Source organism: Schistocerca gregaria, chromosome 7 (genome assembly GCF_023897955.1).
Source record: "Schistocerca gregaria isolate iqSchGreg1 chromosome 7, iqSchGreg1.2, whole genome shotgun sequence".
NCBI lineage: Eukaryota > Metazoa > Arthropoda > Insecta > Orthoptera > Acrididae > Schistocerca > Schistocerca gregaria.
This window is the reverse complement of record NC_064926.1, coordinates 421,956,701-421,977,214: the sequence shown is the minus strand read 5'-3', so window position 1 is coordinate 421,977,214 and position 20,514 is coordinate 421,956,701. Positions and strand designations below refer to the sequence as shown.

General features: G+C 46.1%; 1 protein-coding gene across 1 annotated transcript in view; it reads right to left on the bottom strand.

Moving 5' to 3' along the window:
• LOC126282416 (facilitated trehalose transporter Tret1-2 homolog) overlaps positions 1 to 20,514 on the bottom strand; it is a 53,787-nt gene that overhangs the window by 8,031 nt on the left and 25,242 nt on the right. The window contains exons 3-5 of the mRNA XM_049982074.1: positions 15,063 to 15,598; positions 6,826 to 7,137; positions 6,637 to 6,786 (exon numbers count right to left, since the gene is read on the bottom strand). Of these exons, the coding sequence (XP_049838031.1) occupies positions 6,637 to 6,786; positions 6,826 to 7,137; positions 15,063 to 15,598 (998 nt within the window). The remainder of the gene's footprint in view (positions 1 to 6,636; positions 6,787 to 6,825; positions 7,138 to 15,062; positions 15,599 to 20,514) is intronic.

The following is a 20,514-nucleotide window of genomic DNA, read 5'->3' as shown; positions in this document are numbered from 1 at the left end:
TGCTGTTCTTTGTTGGCACAATTTCCAAGTACTGTCCTTCGCATAAGTGTGTTATTTCCACACTATCTACAAGAATTCGTAAACAGACCATCTAATCACATGGGCCAGGATGTATTACGATAACTGTTAAGACCATATTTTTGTAAGGGACACTGAAACGGGTCAATTAGGAGCGTTTCATACGGAATGGTTCCCACTGCGAGGATTACCTGCAGCTGACGCCCGAAGTTGCCTGTGTGCGAAGCAACATGCATTTGGAAGAGAGAGGATCTTTTATGCCCATCTGGTGTTACTACATTTTTGTGACTTTACCTCTTCTGTGCTGTAAAGCAAAGGACAGATGGTGGTGTGAGTGGGTTTAGTTTGAGACTATCGCGAGTAACTGTAACCTGTTACTTAACACGGTAGTCCTACCAGTTTAAGATGGTGATGGAAGAAAGTAGAGAGGTCTGTCTACGTGCACAGGGCACGCTGAGGAGAATTTGTGTGTTCGGATTGTTACGTTATGTTGGCCAGAGGCTCCTATATGCCTCATAGCTGAAAAAAGCGAAATTTCTTTTAAAAATGAGGTGAAGCAACTTTATTTTTTAAGATGGCAATTAAATCCATGGAATGGTTCCATTCGGAAGTAATCACAACTTGTGTTAAGACGTTTACCCCACTGGGAGACGAGACTATCAATTCCTGTTTCATAGGATGCGATCAGATGCTAATGGATTCACAGTTGCACCCACTCTTGCATTTCTTCAACCAACTGAATCCAACATCAACACATCTCTTTCTTCAGGTCGCCAAAGACGACCTGCGCTGTACAAAGGAAGTTGCAGTGTTTCCAAATAAAACCCCTTAAAAGTAATCTTCATCCGATTGGCCATGTGCGGCGAGCTTTAACGTGCGCCGGCCGATGCGGCCGCTCGGTTCTAGGCGCTTCAGTCTGAAACCGCGCGACTGCTACGGTCGCAGGTTCGAATCATGCCTCGGGCATGGATGTGTGTGATATCCTTAGGTTACTTAGGTTTAAGTAGTTCTAAGTTATAGGGGACTGATGACCTCAGAAGTTAAGTCCCATAGTGCTCAGAGCCATTTGAACCATTTAACGTGCAACAGGATGATTCCGCCCGAAGCATTCTTGTACACTACTGACCATTAAAATTGCTACACCAAGAAGAAATGCAGATGATAAACGGGTATTCATTGGACAAATATTTTATACTAGAACTGACCTGTGATTACATTTTCACGAAATTTTTGGTGCATAGATCCTGAGAAATCTGTACCCATAACAACCACCTCTGCCCGTAATAACGGCCTTGATACGCCTGAGCACTAAGTCAAACAGAGGTTGGATGGAGTGTACAGGTAAAACTGCCCATGCAGTTTCAACACGATACCACAGGTCATCAAGGGTAGTGACAGGCGTATTGAGACGAGCCAGTTGCTCGGCCACCATGACCAACCGTTTTCAATTGGTGAGAGATCTGGAGAATGTGCTGGCCAGGGCAGCAGTCGAACATTTTCTTTATCCAGAAAGGCCCGTACAGGACCTGCAACATGCGGTCCTGCATTATCCTGCTCAAATGTAGGGTTTCGCACGGATCGAATGAAGGGTAGAGCTACGGTTCGTAACACATCTGAAATGTAACGTCCACTGTTCAAAGTGCCGTCAATGCGAACAAGAGGTGACCGATACGTGTAGCCCATACCATCAAGCAGGGTGATACCGCCAGCATGGCGATGACGAATACACGCTTCCAATGTGCGTTCTCCGCGATGTCGCCAAACACGGATGCGTCCATCATGATGCTGTAAACAGAACCTGGACTCATCCGAAATAATGACACTTTGCCATATATACACCCAGTTTCGTCGTTGAGTACACCATCGCACGCTTCCCTGTCTGTGATGCAGCGTCAAGGGTAACCGCAGCCATTGCCTCCTAGCTGATAGTCCATGCTGCTGCGAACGTCGTCGAACTGTTCTTGCAGATGGTTGTTGTCTTGCAAACGTCCCCATCTGTTGACTCAGGAATCGAGACGTAGCTGCACGGTCCGTTACAGCCATGCGGATAAGATGCCTGTCATCTCGACTGGTAGTGATACGAGGTCGTTGGAATCCAGCACGGCGTTCCGTATTACCCTCCTGAACCCACCGATTCCATATTCTGCTAACAGTCATCACAACAACGTTTCACCAGGCAACGCCGGTCAACTGCTGTCTGTGTATGAGAAATCGGTTGGAAACTCTACTCGTGTCAGCACGTTGTAGGTGTCGCCACCGGCGCCAACCTTGTGTGAATGCTCTGAAAAGCTAATCATTTGCATATCACAGCACCTTCTTCCTGTCGGTTAAATTTTGCTTCTGTAGCACGTCATCTTCGTGGTGTAGCAATTTTAATGGCCAGTAGTGTACACGCACATGTTAAGTACACTCATATCTGCAAAAAAAGAAAAAAAATTTCAAAGTGAACATACTTGTCAGTAGGGAGTATTCCTCATTTATAAGAAATACCTTGTTTTCTGTCTGTTGCTCGGTGTTTTATTATCTCAAAACTACCTGTTTCGAGTAGTGTCGCTCATCCCCCGATCATTGCTGTGAAACTGGTAGTGTTTCCTTTTAATTGGTTACTCTGTTACTACAAGAGTGATCTGAAGGTGGGTGTCACTGCCCGAAGGCAGTAATGTTGACGTGATAAAACAGCCATCACCAGACTGAAAAATAAACGAAATTTCTTTTAAAAAATGTTGTGAAGCGACTTTATTTTTTAAGGTGGCAATTAAAACCATGGAATGGTTCCATTCGAAAGTAATCACCAGTTGTGTTAAGACGTTTATTCCACTGAGAGACGAGAGTACCAATACCTGTTTCATAGGATCAGATGGTAACGGATTCACAACTGCACCCACTCTTGCATTTCTTCAACTAACTGAATTTAACATCCACACATCTCTTTTTTCAGGTCGGCAAAGATGACTTGCGCTGTACAAAGGATGTTGCAGTGTTTGCAAATTAAATCCCTGAAACGTAGTCTTAGCCCGACTGGCAATGTGGGGCGGGCTTTATAGTGCAACAGGATGATTGCGCCCGGCAGCATTCTTGTACGTTTTGGCCTTATGCCGCACTGCAGTTTCTGCTAAGTCTCTTTATAGCGCTGTATGTTGATTGTGTTTCCATACTGGAAGAATTCGAGGAGCAGAGGGGCCATGCAGTCAAAGAAGGTCATCAGACCCCGTCGAAACATGTGCGAACAGCTTTGGATTTCTTTGGCAGGGGAGACGTGAGTTGTTAGCACCGTTGGTTTCCCCTCGGGCTGTCAGAATGCTGTCGGATGGAATCATACTGTTGTAAAATAACCCCCACCCCCATGTTGTCAATTGGACAGACGCTACACTTCAGCGATTTCGTTACGAAACATTGTAACGTCACCCATACAACAGGAATCTTCCTCTGTGTGATTTCCACATCTTTGGTGACCTGAAGAAAGACGTATGGACATCGGCTTCAGTCAAATGAGGAAGTGCAAGAGTTGGTGCAGCTGTGGATATATCAGCAGACGGCGCTCTATGAAACATAAACTGATCGTCTCGCCTCCCAGTGGAGCCAACAGCCTTACTGTAGTGGTAACACTGGTTTCTGTCAAATCACTGAAGTAAAGTGTTGTCGGGCTTGACTAGCACTTGGATGGGCGACTGTCCGTGTCTGTCTAGAGCTGTTGGCAAGCGGAGTGCATTCAGCCCTTCAGAGGCCAATTGAGAGGCTGCTTGATTGAGAAGTGGCGGCTTCGCCAGGAAAACTGACAACGGCCAGGAGAGCAGCGTGCTGACCAGATGCCCATTTATATCGTATCCATTGATGCCTTTGGCTGACGACGACATGGCGGTCGGTCGGTATTTTTTTGAGCCTTCCGAGGCCTATTTTAATGGAGTCCTATCAGGGGATAAATGTCTTGATGTGTAAGACGATTACTTTTGAATGGAACCGTTCCACGATCACATTCTGGTCTTACGTAAAATTGGTAAGCGGGTCAAAGGCTTCCATCCAGTCACTCACTGTTCAGTCTGGCCTGGCAACAGAAGACAGCAAAACGAAAGCTGAAATTTTAAATGTAGTATTTGAGAAATCCTTCGCGCAGGAGGATCGTACAAACATACCCCCGTTTGAGTCTCGTGCGGATTCCCGTGTGGAGGATATAGTGATAGACATCCCTAGGGTTGTGAAGCAGCTGAATGGGTTGAAAATAAATAAATCGCCAGGTCCTGACGGGATTCCAATTCGGTTTTACAGAGAGTACTCTACTGCACTGGCTCCTTACTTAGCTTGCATTAATCGTGAATCTCTTGCCCAACGTAAAGTCCCGAGCGACTGGAAAAAAGCGCAGGTGACGCCTGTATATAAGAAGGGTAGAAGGACAGATCCTCAAAATTACAGACCAATATCCTTAACATCAGTGTGTTGCAGGATTCTCGAACATATTCTCAGTTCGAATATAATGAATTTCCTTGAGACAGAGAAGTTGCTGTCCATGCATCAGCACGGCTTTAGAAAGTATCGGTCCTGCTAAACGCAACTCGCCCTTTTTTCACATGATATCTTGCGAACCATGGATGAAGGGTATCAGACGGATGCCATATTCCTTGACTTCCGGAAAGCGTTTGACTCGGTGCCCCACTGCAGACTCCTAACTAAGGTACGAGCATATGAGACTGGTTCCCAAGTATATGAGTGGCTCGAAGACTTCTTAAGTAATAGAACCCAGTACGTTCTCCTCAACGGTGAGTGTTCATCGGAGGTGAGGTTATCATCTGGAGTGCCCCAGGGAAGTGTAGTAGGTCCGCTGCTGTTTTCTATCTACATAAATGATCTTTTGGATAGGGTGGATAGATATGTGTGGCTGTTTGCTGATGATGCTGTGGTGTATCTACATCTACATGACTACTCTGCAATTCACATTTAAGTGCTTGGCAGAGGGTTCATCGAACCACAATCATACTATCTCTTTACTATTCCACTCCCGAACAGCGAGCGGGAAAAACGAACACCTAAACCTTTCTGTTCGAGCTCTGATTTCTCTTATTTTATTTTGATGATCATTCCTACCTATGTAGGTTGGGCTCAACAAAATATTTTCGCATTCGGAAGAGAAAGTTGGTGACTGAAATTTCGTAAAAAGGTCTCGCCGCGACGAAAAACGTCTATGCTGTAATGACTTCCATCCCGACTCGTGTATCATATCTGCCACACTCTCTCCCCTATAACGTGATAATACAAAACGAGCTGCCCTTTTTTGCACCCTTTCGATGTCCTCCGTCAATCCCACCTGGTAAGGATCCCACACCGCGCAGCAATATTCTAACAGAGGACGAACGAGTGTAGTGTAAGCTGTCTCTTTGTGGACTTGTTGCATCTTCTAAGTGTCCTGCCAATGAAACGCAACCTTTGGCTCGCCTTCCCGACAATATTATCTATGTGGTCCTTCCAACTGAAGTTGCTCGTAATTTTAACACCCAGGTACTTAGTTGAATTGACAGCCTTGAGAATTGTACTATTTACCGAGTAATCGAATTCCAACGGATTTCTTTTGGTACTCATGTGGATCATCTCACACTTTTCGTTATTTAGCGTCAACTGCCACCTGACACACCATACAGCAATCTTTTCGAGTAATCGAATTCCAACGGATTTCTTTTGGTACTCATGTGGATCATCTCACACTTTTCGTTATTTAGCGTCAACTGCCACCTGACACACCATACAGCAATCTTTTCTAAATCGCTTTGCTACTGATACTGGTCTTCGGATGATCTTACAAGACTAGACTAGGTGTACGGGAAGGTGTCGTCGTTGAGTGACTGCAGGAGGATACAACATGACTTGGACAGGATTTGTGATTGGTGTAAAGAATGGCTGCTAACTCTAAATATAGATAAATGTAAATTAATGCAGATGAATAGGAAAAAGAATCCTGTAATGTTTGAATACTCCATTAGTAGTGTAGCGCTTGACACAGTCACGTCAATTAAATATTTGGGCGTAACATTGCAGAGCGATATGAAGTGGGACAAGCATGCAATGGCACTTGTGGGGTTCATTGGTAGAATTTTGGGAAGATGTGGTTCATCTGTAAAGGAGGCCGCTGATAGAACACTAATACGACCTATTCTTGAGTAGTGCTCGAGAGTTTGGGATCCCTATCAGGTAGGATTGAGGGAGACATAGAAGCAATTCAGAGGCGGGCTAGTAGGTTAGATCATCAGGCGAGTGTTACGGAAATGCTTCAGGAACTCGGGTGGGACTCTCTAGAGTAAAGGAGCCGTTCTTTTCGTGAATCGCTACTGAGGAAATTTAGAGAACCAGCATTTGAGGCTGACAGCAGTACAATTTTACTGCCGCCAACTTACATTTCGCGGAAAGACCATAAAGATAAGAGAGATTAGGGCTCGTACAGAGGCATATAGGCAGTCATTTTTCCCTCGTTCTGTTTGGGAGTGGAAGAGGGAGAGAAGATGCTAGTCGTGGTACGAGGTTCCCTCCCCCACGCACCGTATGGTGGATTGCGGGGTATGTATGTAGATGTAGATGTAGGTGTTCGGTTTTCATTTGACTGCCCCCATAAAAAGATTAGTAACGGTGATAACTTGCCACATATACGACGAGCGCGGCGAGGGGCAGCCAGCGGAGGGCGGAGACGTCGGCCCGGGCGACGTCCATGAAATAGAAGTAGCCGCCCTCGGCCAACAGCGAGAGCGCGCAGCCGGCGAACGAGATCAGCGACAGCGGCCGCCGGCCCAGCTTGTCCACGGCGGCAGCCGAGGCGCAGCTGGCCCCCACCTGCACGGCGGCGGCCGCGTCCGCAGACAGCAGGGAATCCCCGGCGCGCGCCATGATGTCGCCGCTGTAGCTGAGCACGGCGGCCATGCCGGTGGCCGAGCTGAGCACGCTGAAGCCCACGGCCAGCAGCAGCGTGCGCGAGTCCGCGCGGTGCGTCCCCAGGTGGCGCAGCGACGCCAGCACGCCAGCGCTGCCACGCGGCAGCGCCGCGCACTGCAGCGCGAGCGTCGTCTCCGCCTGCACCAGTTCCGCCGACACGTCCGACCGCCCTCGCAGGCGACGTAGGCTCGCCGCTGCAGCCTCCTTCCTGCCCTGTGGTGCACGACACAAACACTCCCGTCACGGGCCTCCACGGCAATTCGGAATGGGTAGCATATGCACCCCTCACCTAAACACCGCCACAGAAAAAAAATATCCAGCTTGCATGTTGCTACGTGTTGTGTACATTCTTCCGCGTAGTCAGCACGTACACAACTTTCCCAATAGAGCGCGCCCCGCTAAGCACAACAGCGCAGGCGCAGCGCTCGTCCATCTCCGCACTACGAGATGGCGCTGTCTTAAAGGCGGACCAAAATCTGCTTCCGCCGATCCGCGTATTAATATGTAATGCAGCCAATGAGATTGCTGCTAACGTAGAACCTTTTCTCCTCGCGGATCACACTCGCGCAGTGATGCCTGAACGCGAGAGGTATTATAACGAATGTACAGACCTCCGATTAGCCAGTCTGCATCAGTCAGCAATTAGTCTGTAGTCAAGTTTCAGTCTGCGCCTAATAAGATTACCATATTTCTGTACATAGCCATGAAGATAAATGTATAGACACTTTGTCAAGTATCAGAGATATTTGAGAATAAGAATACCGTACCATAGACCAAAGGAACTTCAGATTGTCAATTGTAAAGAGCATCCAGAACCAAGTTAAGTTATTTTTATGCTTGTTATTATTTTAATAAATGTATGTGAAAATTAATCAAGTTCTGTTTACAGTTGGTCACCATCAACCTTCTATTCTAAGCGTGCAAGTTGCATTTCTATCGTCTGACCTAAGGGCAGAAGATAAACACGCCAGGATAAGACCATGAGACACATTGCTGACACTTGCCTACTTTGTTAGAGCAACAAGTCCAATAATCTGATGGTGTGTGTACCGAAGGTCTTACAGTACGCACACCACACCACGCCAAACAGACAAACATGTTACAGACGTAACACAGGGATTATTAAAAAGAAACAACCGATTTAAAAATATCATAACTATACTCATGAACATAAATTAAGGATAATGCTGATACATGGCGAAACAACACTCTGGACGGCGGTCTGCGGGTGTAAATCACCTCGGGGTATGACCATCCGGTGCATTTGACCTGCGGTCGTAGCACGGTGGCGCTGGTAGCAGTCCACAAACGCAGAGGTGTGTTGGTGCTTGTCAGAGTACTGTGCAGCGAGTAAGTGTGCAGACGTTTTCAAACCTGCTAATACTGACTGTGTGTTAAAAATGGCTGAAAGAACACATATTGATGACGTTACGTAGGCTACAATACTAGGGCGACTGGAGGCTGGTCAAACACAGTAAGTCATAGCACGGGCCCTCCGTGTGCCACAAAGTGTGATCTCAAGATTATGCCAACAATTCCAGCAGACAGGAAACGTGTCCAGGCGCTACAGTACGGGACGTCCACAGTGTAAAACACCACAAGAAGACCGGTATCTCACCATCAGTGCCCGCAGACGGCCATGGAGTACTGCAGGTAGCCATGCTTGAGACCTTACCTCAGCCACTGGAACAGTTGTCTCCAGACACACAGTCTACAGACGACTGAACAGACATAGTTTATTCGCCTGGAGACCTGAAAGGTGCATTCCACTCACCCCTGGTCACAGGAGAACCTGTAAAGCCTGGTGTCAAGAACACAGTCCATGGTCATTGGAACAGTGATCCCCGGTTTTTTTGTTTATTTATTTATTGTTCCGTGGGACCAAATTAAGGAGAAGCCTCCATGGTCATGGAATGAGTCAATACATGAAATTATAATACGATAGTAGAAACAGATAAAATGAAATATAAGTAACATATTCAGGCGACAATTCGTAAGTTTAAATAAAGAAAATCAACAATGTAACACTGGAATTTTTCAGCTCTTCCAGGAGCTCCTCGGCAGAATAGAAGCAGTGAGCCATGAGGAAACTCTTCAGTTTAGACTTAAATGTGTTTGGGCTACTGCTAAGGTTTTTGAGTTCTTGTGGTAGCTTATTGAAAATGGATACAGCAGAATACTGCACTCCTTTCTGCACAAGATTCAAGGAAGTGCATTCCACATGCAGATTTGATTTCTGCCTTGTATTGTTGTTGTTGTTGTCTTCAGTCCTGAGACTGGTTTGATGCAGTTCTCCATGCTACTCTATCCTGTGCAAGCTTCTTCATCTCCCAGTACCTACTGCATCCTACATCCTTCTGAATCTGCTTAGTGTATTCATCTCTTGGTCTCCCTCTACGATTTTTACCCTCCACGCTGCCCTCCAATGCTAAATTTGTGATCCCTTGATGCCTCAAAACATGTCCTACTAACCGATCCCTTCTTCTAGTGAAGTTGTGCCACAAACTTCTCTTCTCCCCAGTCCTATTCAATACCTCCTCATTAGTTACTGATCTATCTACCTTATCTTCAGCATTCTTCTGTAGCACCACATTTCGAAAGCTTCTATTCTCTTCTTGTCCAAACTAGTTATCGTCCATGTTTCACTTCCATACATGGCTACACTCCAAACAAAAACTTTCAGAAACGGCTTCCTGATACATAAATCTATATTCGATGTTAACAAATTTCTCTTCTTCAGAAACGCTTTCCTGGCCATTGCCAGTCTACATTTTATATCCTCTCTACTTCGACCATCATCAGTTATTTTACTTCCTAAATAGCAAAACTCCTTTACTACTTTAAGTGTCTTATTTCCTAATCTAATTCCCTCAGCATCACCCGATTTAATATGACTACATTCCATTATCCTCGTTTTTGCCTTTGTTGATGTTCATCTTATATCCTCCTTTCAAGACTGCCCATTCCGTTCAACTGCTCTTCCAAGTCCTTTGCCGTCTCTGACAGAATTACAATGTCATCGGCGAACCTCAAAGTTTTTAATTCTTCTCCATGAATTTTAATACCTACTCCAAATTTTTCTTTTGTTTCCTTTACTGCTTGCTCAATATACAGATTGAATAACATCAGGGAGAGGCTACAACCCTGTCTCACTCTGTCTCACTCCTTTCCCAACCACTGCTTCCCTTTCATGCCCCTCGACTCTAATAACTGCCATCTGGTTTCTGTACAAATTGTAAATAGCCTTTCGCTCCCTGTATTTTAGCCCTGCCACTTTCAGAATTTGAAAGAGAGTATTCCAGTCAACATTGTCAAAAGCTTTCTCTAAGTGTACAAATGCCTTGTATTAACTGAGTGAAAGCTGCTAACTCTTGGGAATAAACTAATATTGCTAACAATAAACGACATTAAAGAAAATATATACTGTGAGGGCAATGTCAGAATTCCCAGACTATTGACCAGGGGTCGTCAAGAGGTTCTCGAACTTACACCACACATAGCTCGAACTGCCAGTTTTTGAGCTAAAAATACTCTTTTTGAATCAGAAGAATTACCCCCACCCCAAAAATACCATGTGACATAAGCGTATGAAAATATGCTAATTAGACTACTTTTCGTGTTGAACTGTCACTTATTTCAGATACTGTTCTAATGATAAATAAAGCACGCCACGGACGAGTCCAGGTACAGTCTTAAAGGGACTTGTATATGGTCGTGATTTGTTGGTGTGGGGTGGGATTATGTTTGGTGCACGCATACCCCTGCATGTTTCTGACAGAGGAACTGTAACAGGTCAGGTGTATCGGGACGTCATTTTGCGGCAGTATGTTCGCCGCCTTCTCAGGGCTACAGTGGGACCCACCTTCCTCCTGATGGATGATAACGCACGGTCCCACCGAGCTGCCATCGTGGAGGAGTACCTTGAAACAGAAGATGTCGACGTATCGCTGCACGTCAAAGCCCTACGACACTTCAGGAGCTCCGACAGGCACTGGTGCAAGAATGGGAGGCTATACCACAGCAGCTGTTCGACCACCTGATCCAGAGTATGCCAACCCGTTGTGCGGCCTGTGTACGTGTGCTGGTGATCATATCACATACTGATGTCGGGGTACATGCGCAGGAAACAGTGGCGTTTTGTAGCACATGTGTTTCGGGACGGTTTTCTCAACATATCACCAATACTGTGGACTTACAGATCTGTGTCGTGTGTGTTCTCTATGTGCCTATGCCATTAGCGCCAGTTTTGTGTAGTGCCACGTTGTGTGGCACCACATTCTGCAATTATCCTTAATTTATGAGCGTGGAGCTCGGCGTATCGGACCTCCACCGATTATCCCACTCCAACAGAAATGCTAAATTTCGTTGTGCATACAGTGGTGATGGAGTATCAGATCGACGAATGTCAGAAAACGTAAAGATTGTTATTTGTAAGTTGGTTAATTGCAAGAGGAGGTTGCGGTGAGTGGACGAGGCGAGGTCGGGCACCATTGTAGAGACCATCGCGATGTGAGGCGCCTTATGGTGGAAACAAGTCCTGCCTGTCTCTCGCACTGTGGACAGCTTAACCCCTGCTTCATGCTCCCACGAAAGCAGAAGACAGGCATGGAAGTAAAGATCGTTCAAACGTTGTTTGCAATCGAAGTTATAATCTTCTTACGTAATTACACTTTTAATAAAGATCCCAACTGCAACGGTTACAGGTCCCTCGTCACAGCAATCAATAAGCTGCAACATAATGTTCCGAACGTGGAGCAGCGACTTCCTCCTGTCAGTACAGGCAGTCGCTTCACTTGATTCCTAGATGGGCCAGAACTGACTCATCATGCATTTGGACAAAATATTGAAGAAAAAAAAAAACAACGGCGAAGTACAAAAGAGGAATACAGCAATTGCTACCTCGCACAGAGCTACCAGCTACTAACGTTTGCTGCAACCAAAAACAAGTAACTACTGACTGAAGCCTGCCGTCTTCTACAGACTTATCGATTCAGTCTTGAGAGCCAATCAGCAAACTTACAATTAACACATTTCTCGTGAAATTTCAAAACTACTGGAAATTTCACACAGATTAATCCATCCTCACAAGACTACAATATACAGGACTAATGACTGAGGACAGTGTACTGCAGAATATTACATCGGCATTTACTTCATTTCCAGACGAATAATGAAAGCTATCATGAGTAGAACGTTTTTATGTTGGTTAGTACCTCCAAGTATGCGTGGCACAAGCAAGCCATTAATGTTTATTTTCCTTGGGTAGCAGGTCAGGTATTGAAGTGTGGCGCGTGGAAGCCAGGTAGTAAGAGCAAGTAGTAAACTATGAGATGTGTTTGTGAGAAGACTATGACGAGGGGCGTTTGAGAAATCCGTGCAAAAATAAAAACTATTTATGTGTTTGGAGTAAACCTTTTTTATTTTTCGACACAGTCTCCTTTAAGATTTACACACTTCGTCCAACGCTGTTCTAATTTGTTGATCCCTTCCGAATAACAGAAACTGTCCAAGTCTGCAAAATAGCTATTAGTTGCTGCAATCACCTCCTCGTCTGAATAAAATTTTGTCCTGCCAGCCATTTCTTCAAATTGGGGAGCAAATAGTAGTCTGAGGGAGCCAAGTCTGGAGAACAAAGGAGATGTGAAACGAGTTGGAATCCTATTTCCATTAATTTTGTGACCACTACTGCTGAGGTATGTGCTGGTGCATTGTCGTGATGGAAAAGGACTTTTTTGCGGTCCAATCGCCGGCGTTTTTCTTGAAGCTCGGTTTTCGAACGGTCCAATCACGATGAATAATATGCACCTGTAATAGTTTTACCCTTTTTCGAATAGTCGATCAGGATAATCCCTAGTTAATCCCAAAAGATAGTCGCCATAACATTTCCGGCTGAAGGAACTGTCTCTGCGGCCGAGCAGTTCTAGGTGCTTCAGTCCGGAACCGCGCTGCTGCTACGGTCGCGCGTTCGAATCCTGCCTCGGGCATGGATGTGTGTGATGTCCTTCAGTCAGGTTTAAGTAGTTCTAAGTTCTAGGGGACTGATGACCTCAGATGTTAAGTTCCAAAGTGCTAAGAGCCATTTGAACCATTTGAATGGTCTTCACCTTTTTTGGTGCAGATTCTCCCTTGGTAACCCATTGTTTAGATTGTTCTTTGGTCTCGGGAGTATAGTAATGTATCCATGTTTCATCCACAGTGACGAAACGTCGCTTAAAATCGTGTGGATTCTTCGTGAACATCTGCAAACCATCCTTGCAACACTTCACACGATTCCGTTTTTGGTCAAGCATTAACAATCGCAGAACCCATCTTGTGGATAGCTTTCTCATGTCCAAATGTTTATGCAAAGTATTATGTACCCGTTCAGTGGAGATGCCTACAGCACTAGAAAACTCACACAACATAACTCTTCTGTCATCCATCACCATATCATGGATTTTATCAATGATTTCTGGAGTCGTAACCTCCACTGGAGGTCCAGAACGTTCAGCATCACTTGTGCCCATATGGCCACTCCGAAAATTTTGAAACCACTTATAAACTGTTCTAATCGAAGGTGCAGAGACACCACAATGTTTATGAAGCTTCTCTTTAGTCTCCTGAGGAGTTTCGCCTTTCATAAAGTAATCACCACACGAAATTCTTTTTCGCCCATTTTTTTACAGTCACTCGACTTCGTTGAATCACACGAATGCCAAACACAAAGAAAAGGACCAATATGGGTGAAACTTGGTGTGTGTTCTTTCCAAAGATGCTACTAACTAAACATGACCTCGATACGTGCCGATGGTGTCATCTCTCGGACGTTGCACGGACTTTTCAAATGCCACTGACTTGGAGAAAAAGCAACTAGTACACTGAACTCGGTACGTACTAAGGTAGCAATTATCACAATATCTGTACCTATACCCATAACATCCTGTGTCGTGCATATTAATGATGTTGGTCGTCAGTGGAATTCACCAACATCGGAGAAGGAGAGTAGTGCATTATGTCCCATTGATAATGATGTCATTAGAGATGGAGCACAAGCACGGATTAGGGAAGAACGGAGAAGGGAAGTGGCCATGTGCTTTGCCAAGCCTATCGTATCCCCCTCCCCTCCCTAACGTGGATCCTGTAAGACCTCAGTCTGTTCCCGCACCTCCTCCTTGTCCTCGAACGGATACGCATCCTCTACACCTCCCGTAAACTTGATCCCCCTCACCCGCTTGTCTCTCCCATCCTCTCCCACCCCACTTGTCTCTCCCATCCTCTCCCACCCCACTTGTCTCTCCCACCCTCTTCTGCAGCCATGCCTGTATTCCCATGTCCCACCTGCTCCCCATCTCTCCACTCTCCATACCCTCTCCCAAGGTGGCTTCTACCAACTGCCCCTCCTTGATGATGCCCTCATCGCCACCATCTACCCCTCCTACCAACTGTAATCCTCCCCTTCCACCCACTGTCTCTTTTCCCATGGGCACCCTCTCTCCCTTCTGTCTCTCCTCCTTTCCTCTGTCCCTCCTCTCCCCAGGGCCTTCCCTACCCCCCTACCTTCTTTCCTCCCCCTCACATCTCCTCTGACACTGGCATATATGCCCTCCTCTCTCCCTCCTCCCCCACCTGTTCTCCTTTGGCAGGTCCCCAGACTCGTACACGTATAGTGAACTTTCGCATGCCAGAGATCATCGCATATTGTTTGTGTTGCCGTCGTGTCGGTGTTCCAGTGCTTCCTCGTTTGTGCTCCATCGTGTGCGTATGTCATCTCTGTGCATATCCACGTTTCTGTGACACTGCGCCCGTGAACGGTTCCGTGTGTTTTAATTTTGTATGTCTACGTTTGTATATGCAACATGTCTGTTTTTGACTGTCTCCTTTTATATCGTTAGTCATATCTGTGGCCGAAGAGTGGCGTAGTAAGCCGCTGCCGGCCTACCTGTATCAGGTGTGAAAATAATAATAAAAGAAAAAAGGGAAGTGGTCGTGCGCTTTCGAAGGAACCATCCTGGCATTTGCGTTAAATGAGTTAGGGAAATTGCGGAAAACCTAAATCGGTACAGCCGGACACGGTTTCGAACGGTCGTCCTCCCAAATGACCGTTATCGGTGCCACTGTGACCACAGCTTAGGTGACAGAGGATGTTATGAAGTTGTAACCTTCATGAGTAGGTAGTAGGGCGACTCGGGCATCCAGACGAAGGTGGCGAAGAAGACGGCGGGCATCGCGAGTAGGGCCCAGCAGTAGGCGCGGTAGGGCAGCCAGGCGCCGAGGCAGAGAGTGACGAGCCCGCCCAGGTTGTTGAGCAGCTGGCAGCAGGCGAGCGCGGCGCCGCGGCGCGCGTCGGCCGTCACCTCGACCAGGTAAGCGGGCAGCACCGACGCGACGGCGGCGCCCGCCACGCTGAGCAGGGAACGCGCCGCCAGCAGCTCCCAGGCCGCGCGCGCAGCCGCCAGCCACGCGAAGCCGGCCGCCAGGGGCGCTGCGGTCGCGAGCAGCGCGCTGCGCCGGCCCACGCGGTCGAAGAAGACGGGCACGGCCGGCACTGCCGCGGCCGCCGTCAGCAGCGGCCCCGACGCCACCCACGAGCCGGCGGACGCCGACACCGCCAGCTCCGAGTCGGCGCGCTGCAGCCGCGGCAGCACCGGCGAGCACCAGCTCATGAACGCGCCCACCGACGCGTACGACAGCGACGCTGTAAACCAGCAATCGCACGCGCGCCACCGTTAATCTGCCATAAGCCCGTCTTACCCGAGAGAGTAGTTTGTCACAATCCAGTGTTCCAGGCGCCTTATTAGTGTACAGACTTGCCTGTCACAAGTGATCATTTTACGAGTTACTAAAGTGTGGTAGTTCCACAGAGTGAGGCTGGTGTTTAGATGAAGTTGGGAATCGGTCACAACACGTCTTTCGTACGCTACTTTTGAGATGCCGTATTGCATTCTCTGCATTTCGTTATTTCTGCATTACACCGCAGAGTTCCGTTAATGTAATCACCTCTCAAAAGCCCAAAGCCGGCCGATGTGGCCGAGCGGTTCTAGGCGCTACAGTCTGGAGCCGCGCGATGCTACGGTCGCAGTTTCGAATCCTGCCTCGGGCATGGATGTGTGTGATGTCCTTAGGTTAGTTAGGTTTAAGTAGTTCTAAGTTCTAGGGGACTGATGACCTCAGCACTTAAGTCCCATACTGCTCAGAGCCATTTCAACCATTTGAAAAGCCCAAATAATCACAGTTTGCAATTTGGAATCCTGCTAGACGTGTAGGAAGAGACTCAGTGGCGTTTTGAAACGTCCTGAGAGCAGTGTAGAACCATACCAATCTGGTGTCATGGTCGTCTGTGTGAGGTTTCTTGGTTAAAGATCCGTAGCCTGAACAGCCTGGTTGAGGTGGACTCCACAGATTCTCGCCAGGATTTAAATCCGGTGAGTTTGATTCCCAGGAGAGTACAGTAAACTCATCCTGGAGCTGAAAGTCTCTTTGCGATTGCCCCTGATCCTGAAATCGGCTCGATTCAATATGTAAGGGTCTACGGGTTGCATGCAGCCGTATGGTACATAACACACGCTCGCCAGGCGACCTATCTGGAATGCTGACAATTTGCTTGGTGAGCACACGTGCATCCGGCCGCAGTGCCACTCAGGTAGTAAGCCGTTGGCCACCGTCCACAGCGCGCCGTATTAGCTAGTGTGGCCTCGGGTGTGACTGGATCTCTTTACTTAGCTCATCATGGAGCCTTTCGATACGATCGTAATTAGTATGTCAGACACAGTGCTGATGGGTGCGCATAGCATATGTGTTTTATAATCAGCCTTTGTTAATATAACTGTTTAAAATTACTTCTCGGTGTTCGCCTATTGCTGTACCCCAAGGACCCACCACTTACAAATCCTGACAAATATTTCGTCTAATTATCATCTGAGGCAACAACTCAAACTACCCCCTTATAGAAGTGGTGTCAGCATGAGGATGGTTATGGAAAATCTACAGTCCTGAAGAGATGCAGCACAACGTGAACCAGCCGTAGTAGCCGAGCGGTTCTAGGTGCTTCAGTCTGCAACCACTATGGTCGCAGGTTCGAATCCTGCCTCGGGCATAGATGTGTGTGATGTCCTTAGGTTAGTTAGGTTTAAGTAGTTCTAAGTTCTAGGGGACTGATGACCTCAGAAGTTAAGTCCCATAGTGCTCAGAGCCATTTGGACCACAACATCAACTTCGATCAGCAGCAGCAGCACCATGAACTTCTTCCGACTACGTGGGGACATCCAACGCTGGAATTCAGGTTGGTCTACTCCAATTTGGCTAGAATACGAAAGACACTGATGGATTTTTATTTTACATTTGAGTGACTCATTGGCGTTAAATTAGATGAAATGTCGCAGTCCAGTCAGAGTAACGTTGTCGATCTACAAACTGTTATTAATGAACTGGTAGAAGAGATTCGGTAATTAAAAGCAGAAAGAAGCGATCGTAACATTCCGAAATACTTGTCAAATGATAGTTCAAGCAGTACAGGTACAACTACAATAAAGAATTTTTCATTATTGTCATCAGTACCCGTGCTTAGTGAAACCGAAGATGATGTGAAAGTGTTTTTTCGTAAACTTGAAGGTGGCGCCCTCTTAGGATCCTGGACTGATTCCGATAAGTTAGTGGTTGCCAAATTAAGAATGCAGGGAGCAGCACAAGATGTCATTAGCGCGGACCCTACTTCCTTGAAAACAGATTACAATGAGTTTAGAACGATTGTTGTTCAGAGATTTAAACGTAGAAACGCGATCAGATTTTACAGAGAGCAGATTCACATTTGCGAATGCGACGAGAGGAATCTATCGAGTAGTTTGCCGACAGAATTCGAAACATCAACGCTCAAACGTACGAGTTAGTAGAAGATAAAAATGAAAATCGCATTCGGTTGTTCGAAACCGACCAGAGAGCCTTGGACACACTCATTGATTGGTTGCACAGAGAGGAAGTAAACAAAGCTTTCGATTGGCACGATGTTAAACGTTTCAGGAAGCAGTATAATCAGCTGATGGTTTCATTGAAGCACTAAGACGACCGAATGAGATGCAGAAACAAGAACAGTACAATGCTACAGATGACATAAGCTGGGTCACAAGCATAATAATTGTAAAGAGAATCGAATCTGCCATCAATGCGGGATGCAGGGTCATATTTCGAGAGATTGTCGCAACAAGAAGAAAGGTAATGCGAACAACAGACAATCTGCCAGATCTTTAAACGAGTACGGGGACGTACGAGCCACCTCTCCCTCCACCCCTTGCCAGAGACAGTGATTCTTGTTAGTTCCAGCGAAAATCAGACCGAAAATGAGATCGTGATAGGTGCTGTATATCGTTTGAGAAACATCAAACTAATTATTGACACAGGAGCACAGACCTCATTAATGTGGTGTTGCATAGATAAACGGGATAAATTGAAACCACCGCTATTAGAAGTGCGAGGGTTAAAAGGAGCAAAGCTACATAACTATGGAGAAGTTGACGTAGAATTAATTCTTGGCCAAAGCCAAGATGAAGGTGAAAATAAAGATAAATACACAGCAAGGGTACAAGTAGTTTCAAATAACGAAACGCGTTACGACAGTGTACTTGGATTTGATTTCTTGTCCGCTAACGAGGCAGAGATACTTGTCGCAAAAAGAAAGATCAGACTAGGCCGTAGCAACTACAACCTAGGAAATAGTTCTTCAGACTGTACTCAAAGGAGCAGCAATACTGATGTCGTGGGAATGGACAGTGATCCAAGTGTTCGCGATCTTTGATCTCATTGGGACTCAGTAGCAGCGTTATCCTGAAGATGGCGAGCAGTTGGATCGCCGAAATATTGAATCAAGTTGATTTTCGGATCCGGCAGCAAACCCGAAGAGACTTTCAGATTTCGCCGGGAAAGCCTATGAAGTCTTATCCTGGTGCTCTTCTAAACATGGACATACATTACGAGCTCTATGATACGTTGCGTTGTCCTGCTGATAGATGCCATCATGCCGAGGAAAAACAAACTGTACATATGGGTGGACATGCTCCCCAAGGATGGATGCATACTTGTGTTGGCCCACTGTGCGTTCCGGATGACGAAACGACCCGGGGAATACCACTAAAGCATTTCCGAGACCATATTGCTCCACTGTTATTTACTTTCAGACATTCACACTATACACGCCAACAGCTATCTGTCTGATGGAGCATAAAACATTTATCTTAAAAGGCCACCTGTCGGCAGTCAGAAGACGTCCGTTTGCCGTATTCCCGTGCAAATTCCATCCTCGATCTCAGATGAACACCATTCAGTGTTGTTGCATGAATCAGACCTCTGCTGCGGAGGCCTAGATATACTTTTCTGTTTATTCGGAATATATTGCGATTTTCGAGAGTGTGGTTACGTATGAACCACAGAGCACAGTTTAGATTGCTGCGACTGAAATGAGCAGCAATCATATTTTTAATCTTGGTCGTCACAAACGTTTTCCTGCTACCGAATCCCTAATAACTAAATTTGGTGGTCAAGATAGGCGAGCAAGGGCGCCACTTGACTGATTTCCGATTTCAGGCGAATGGAGGGGAGCCACGTGGTCGATTTCCTATTTCAGACGAGCGTCAGCCACACGCTGTGGTATTTTCTCATTTTACTCAATCGTGTCATTTTCGTTTTTACAAAAATATCTAAATATGCAAGAGTATTTTTAAATGGGGACATGGAGAAATAGAGGCTCATGCATATGCTTTCCAAGGGAGATACGTCCACTTGAAGTTGGGGATAAAATATCTTTCCCTAGGACCGTTTCAAAAGCGTAACACAATGTACCATTTACGTAAACATGACGTTATGAAAAACGTAAAACAAAATTGACCGACTCTCCTTGTATAGTCACCTAGAAATGAGTAAAGTATTAAATAAATATTTTGTTGCGTGAGAAAAAACACTAAGTGACAAAAGCACAAAATCCAATAATATAAGATAATAGTCGTACTTGCGATGACACAAAATCAAAGAAAATGCAATGTTCATTGTTAATTGTTAACTGTAATACTATTGACGCTTACTTCTGTTCGAGTCCTTGGAAGAATAAGACGGAAACTTGTACGCTAACATTTTATTGCGTGGCTGGAAACGTCTGTGATGTAATAATTTCTGTTTGCTGTCCGCCTGCTTAGCTGGCTGGTAACGTGCTCCCCTCCCATGCAAGAGGGCCTGGGTTCGATTCGCGGACTGGTTGGAGATTTTTCTGGTTGTTGTGTTGTCCTCATCATCATTTTATCCTCATCACCGGCGCGCAAGTCGAATGAAATGACTTGCACTTGGCTGCCGAGATTTCACGAATAGGGACCTCCTGGCCAACGATGCCATACGCTCATTTCCATTTTTTTCTGTTTGCTATCTCAGAATATTTTTATTGTTCGTTAACATAAAATAAATAATTTTATTTAATGTCCATATGCTTGCAAGTACATTTCCTCCACGTTATTGCTATTTTCAGTGTAGCAGATGTACGTTAATTGTTGGCAGTCATTATTGAAACATTCTCTAAATTCACATAAAGCTGGGTGTGGCGCCCACATGTTATCTAAAAACTGGCTTTATTATTCGAGA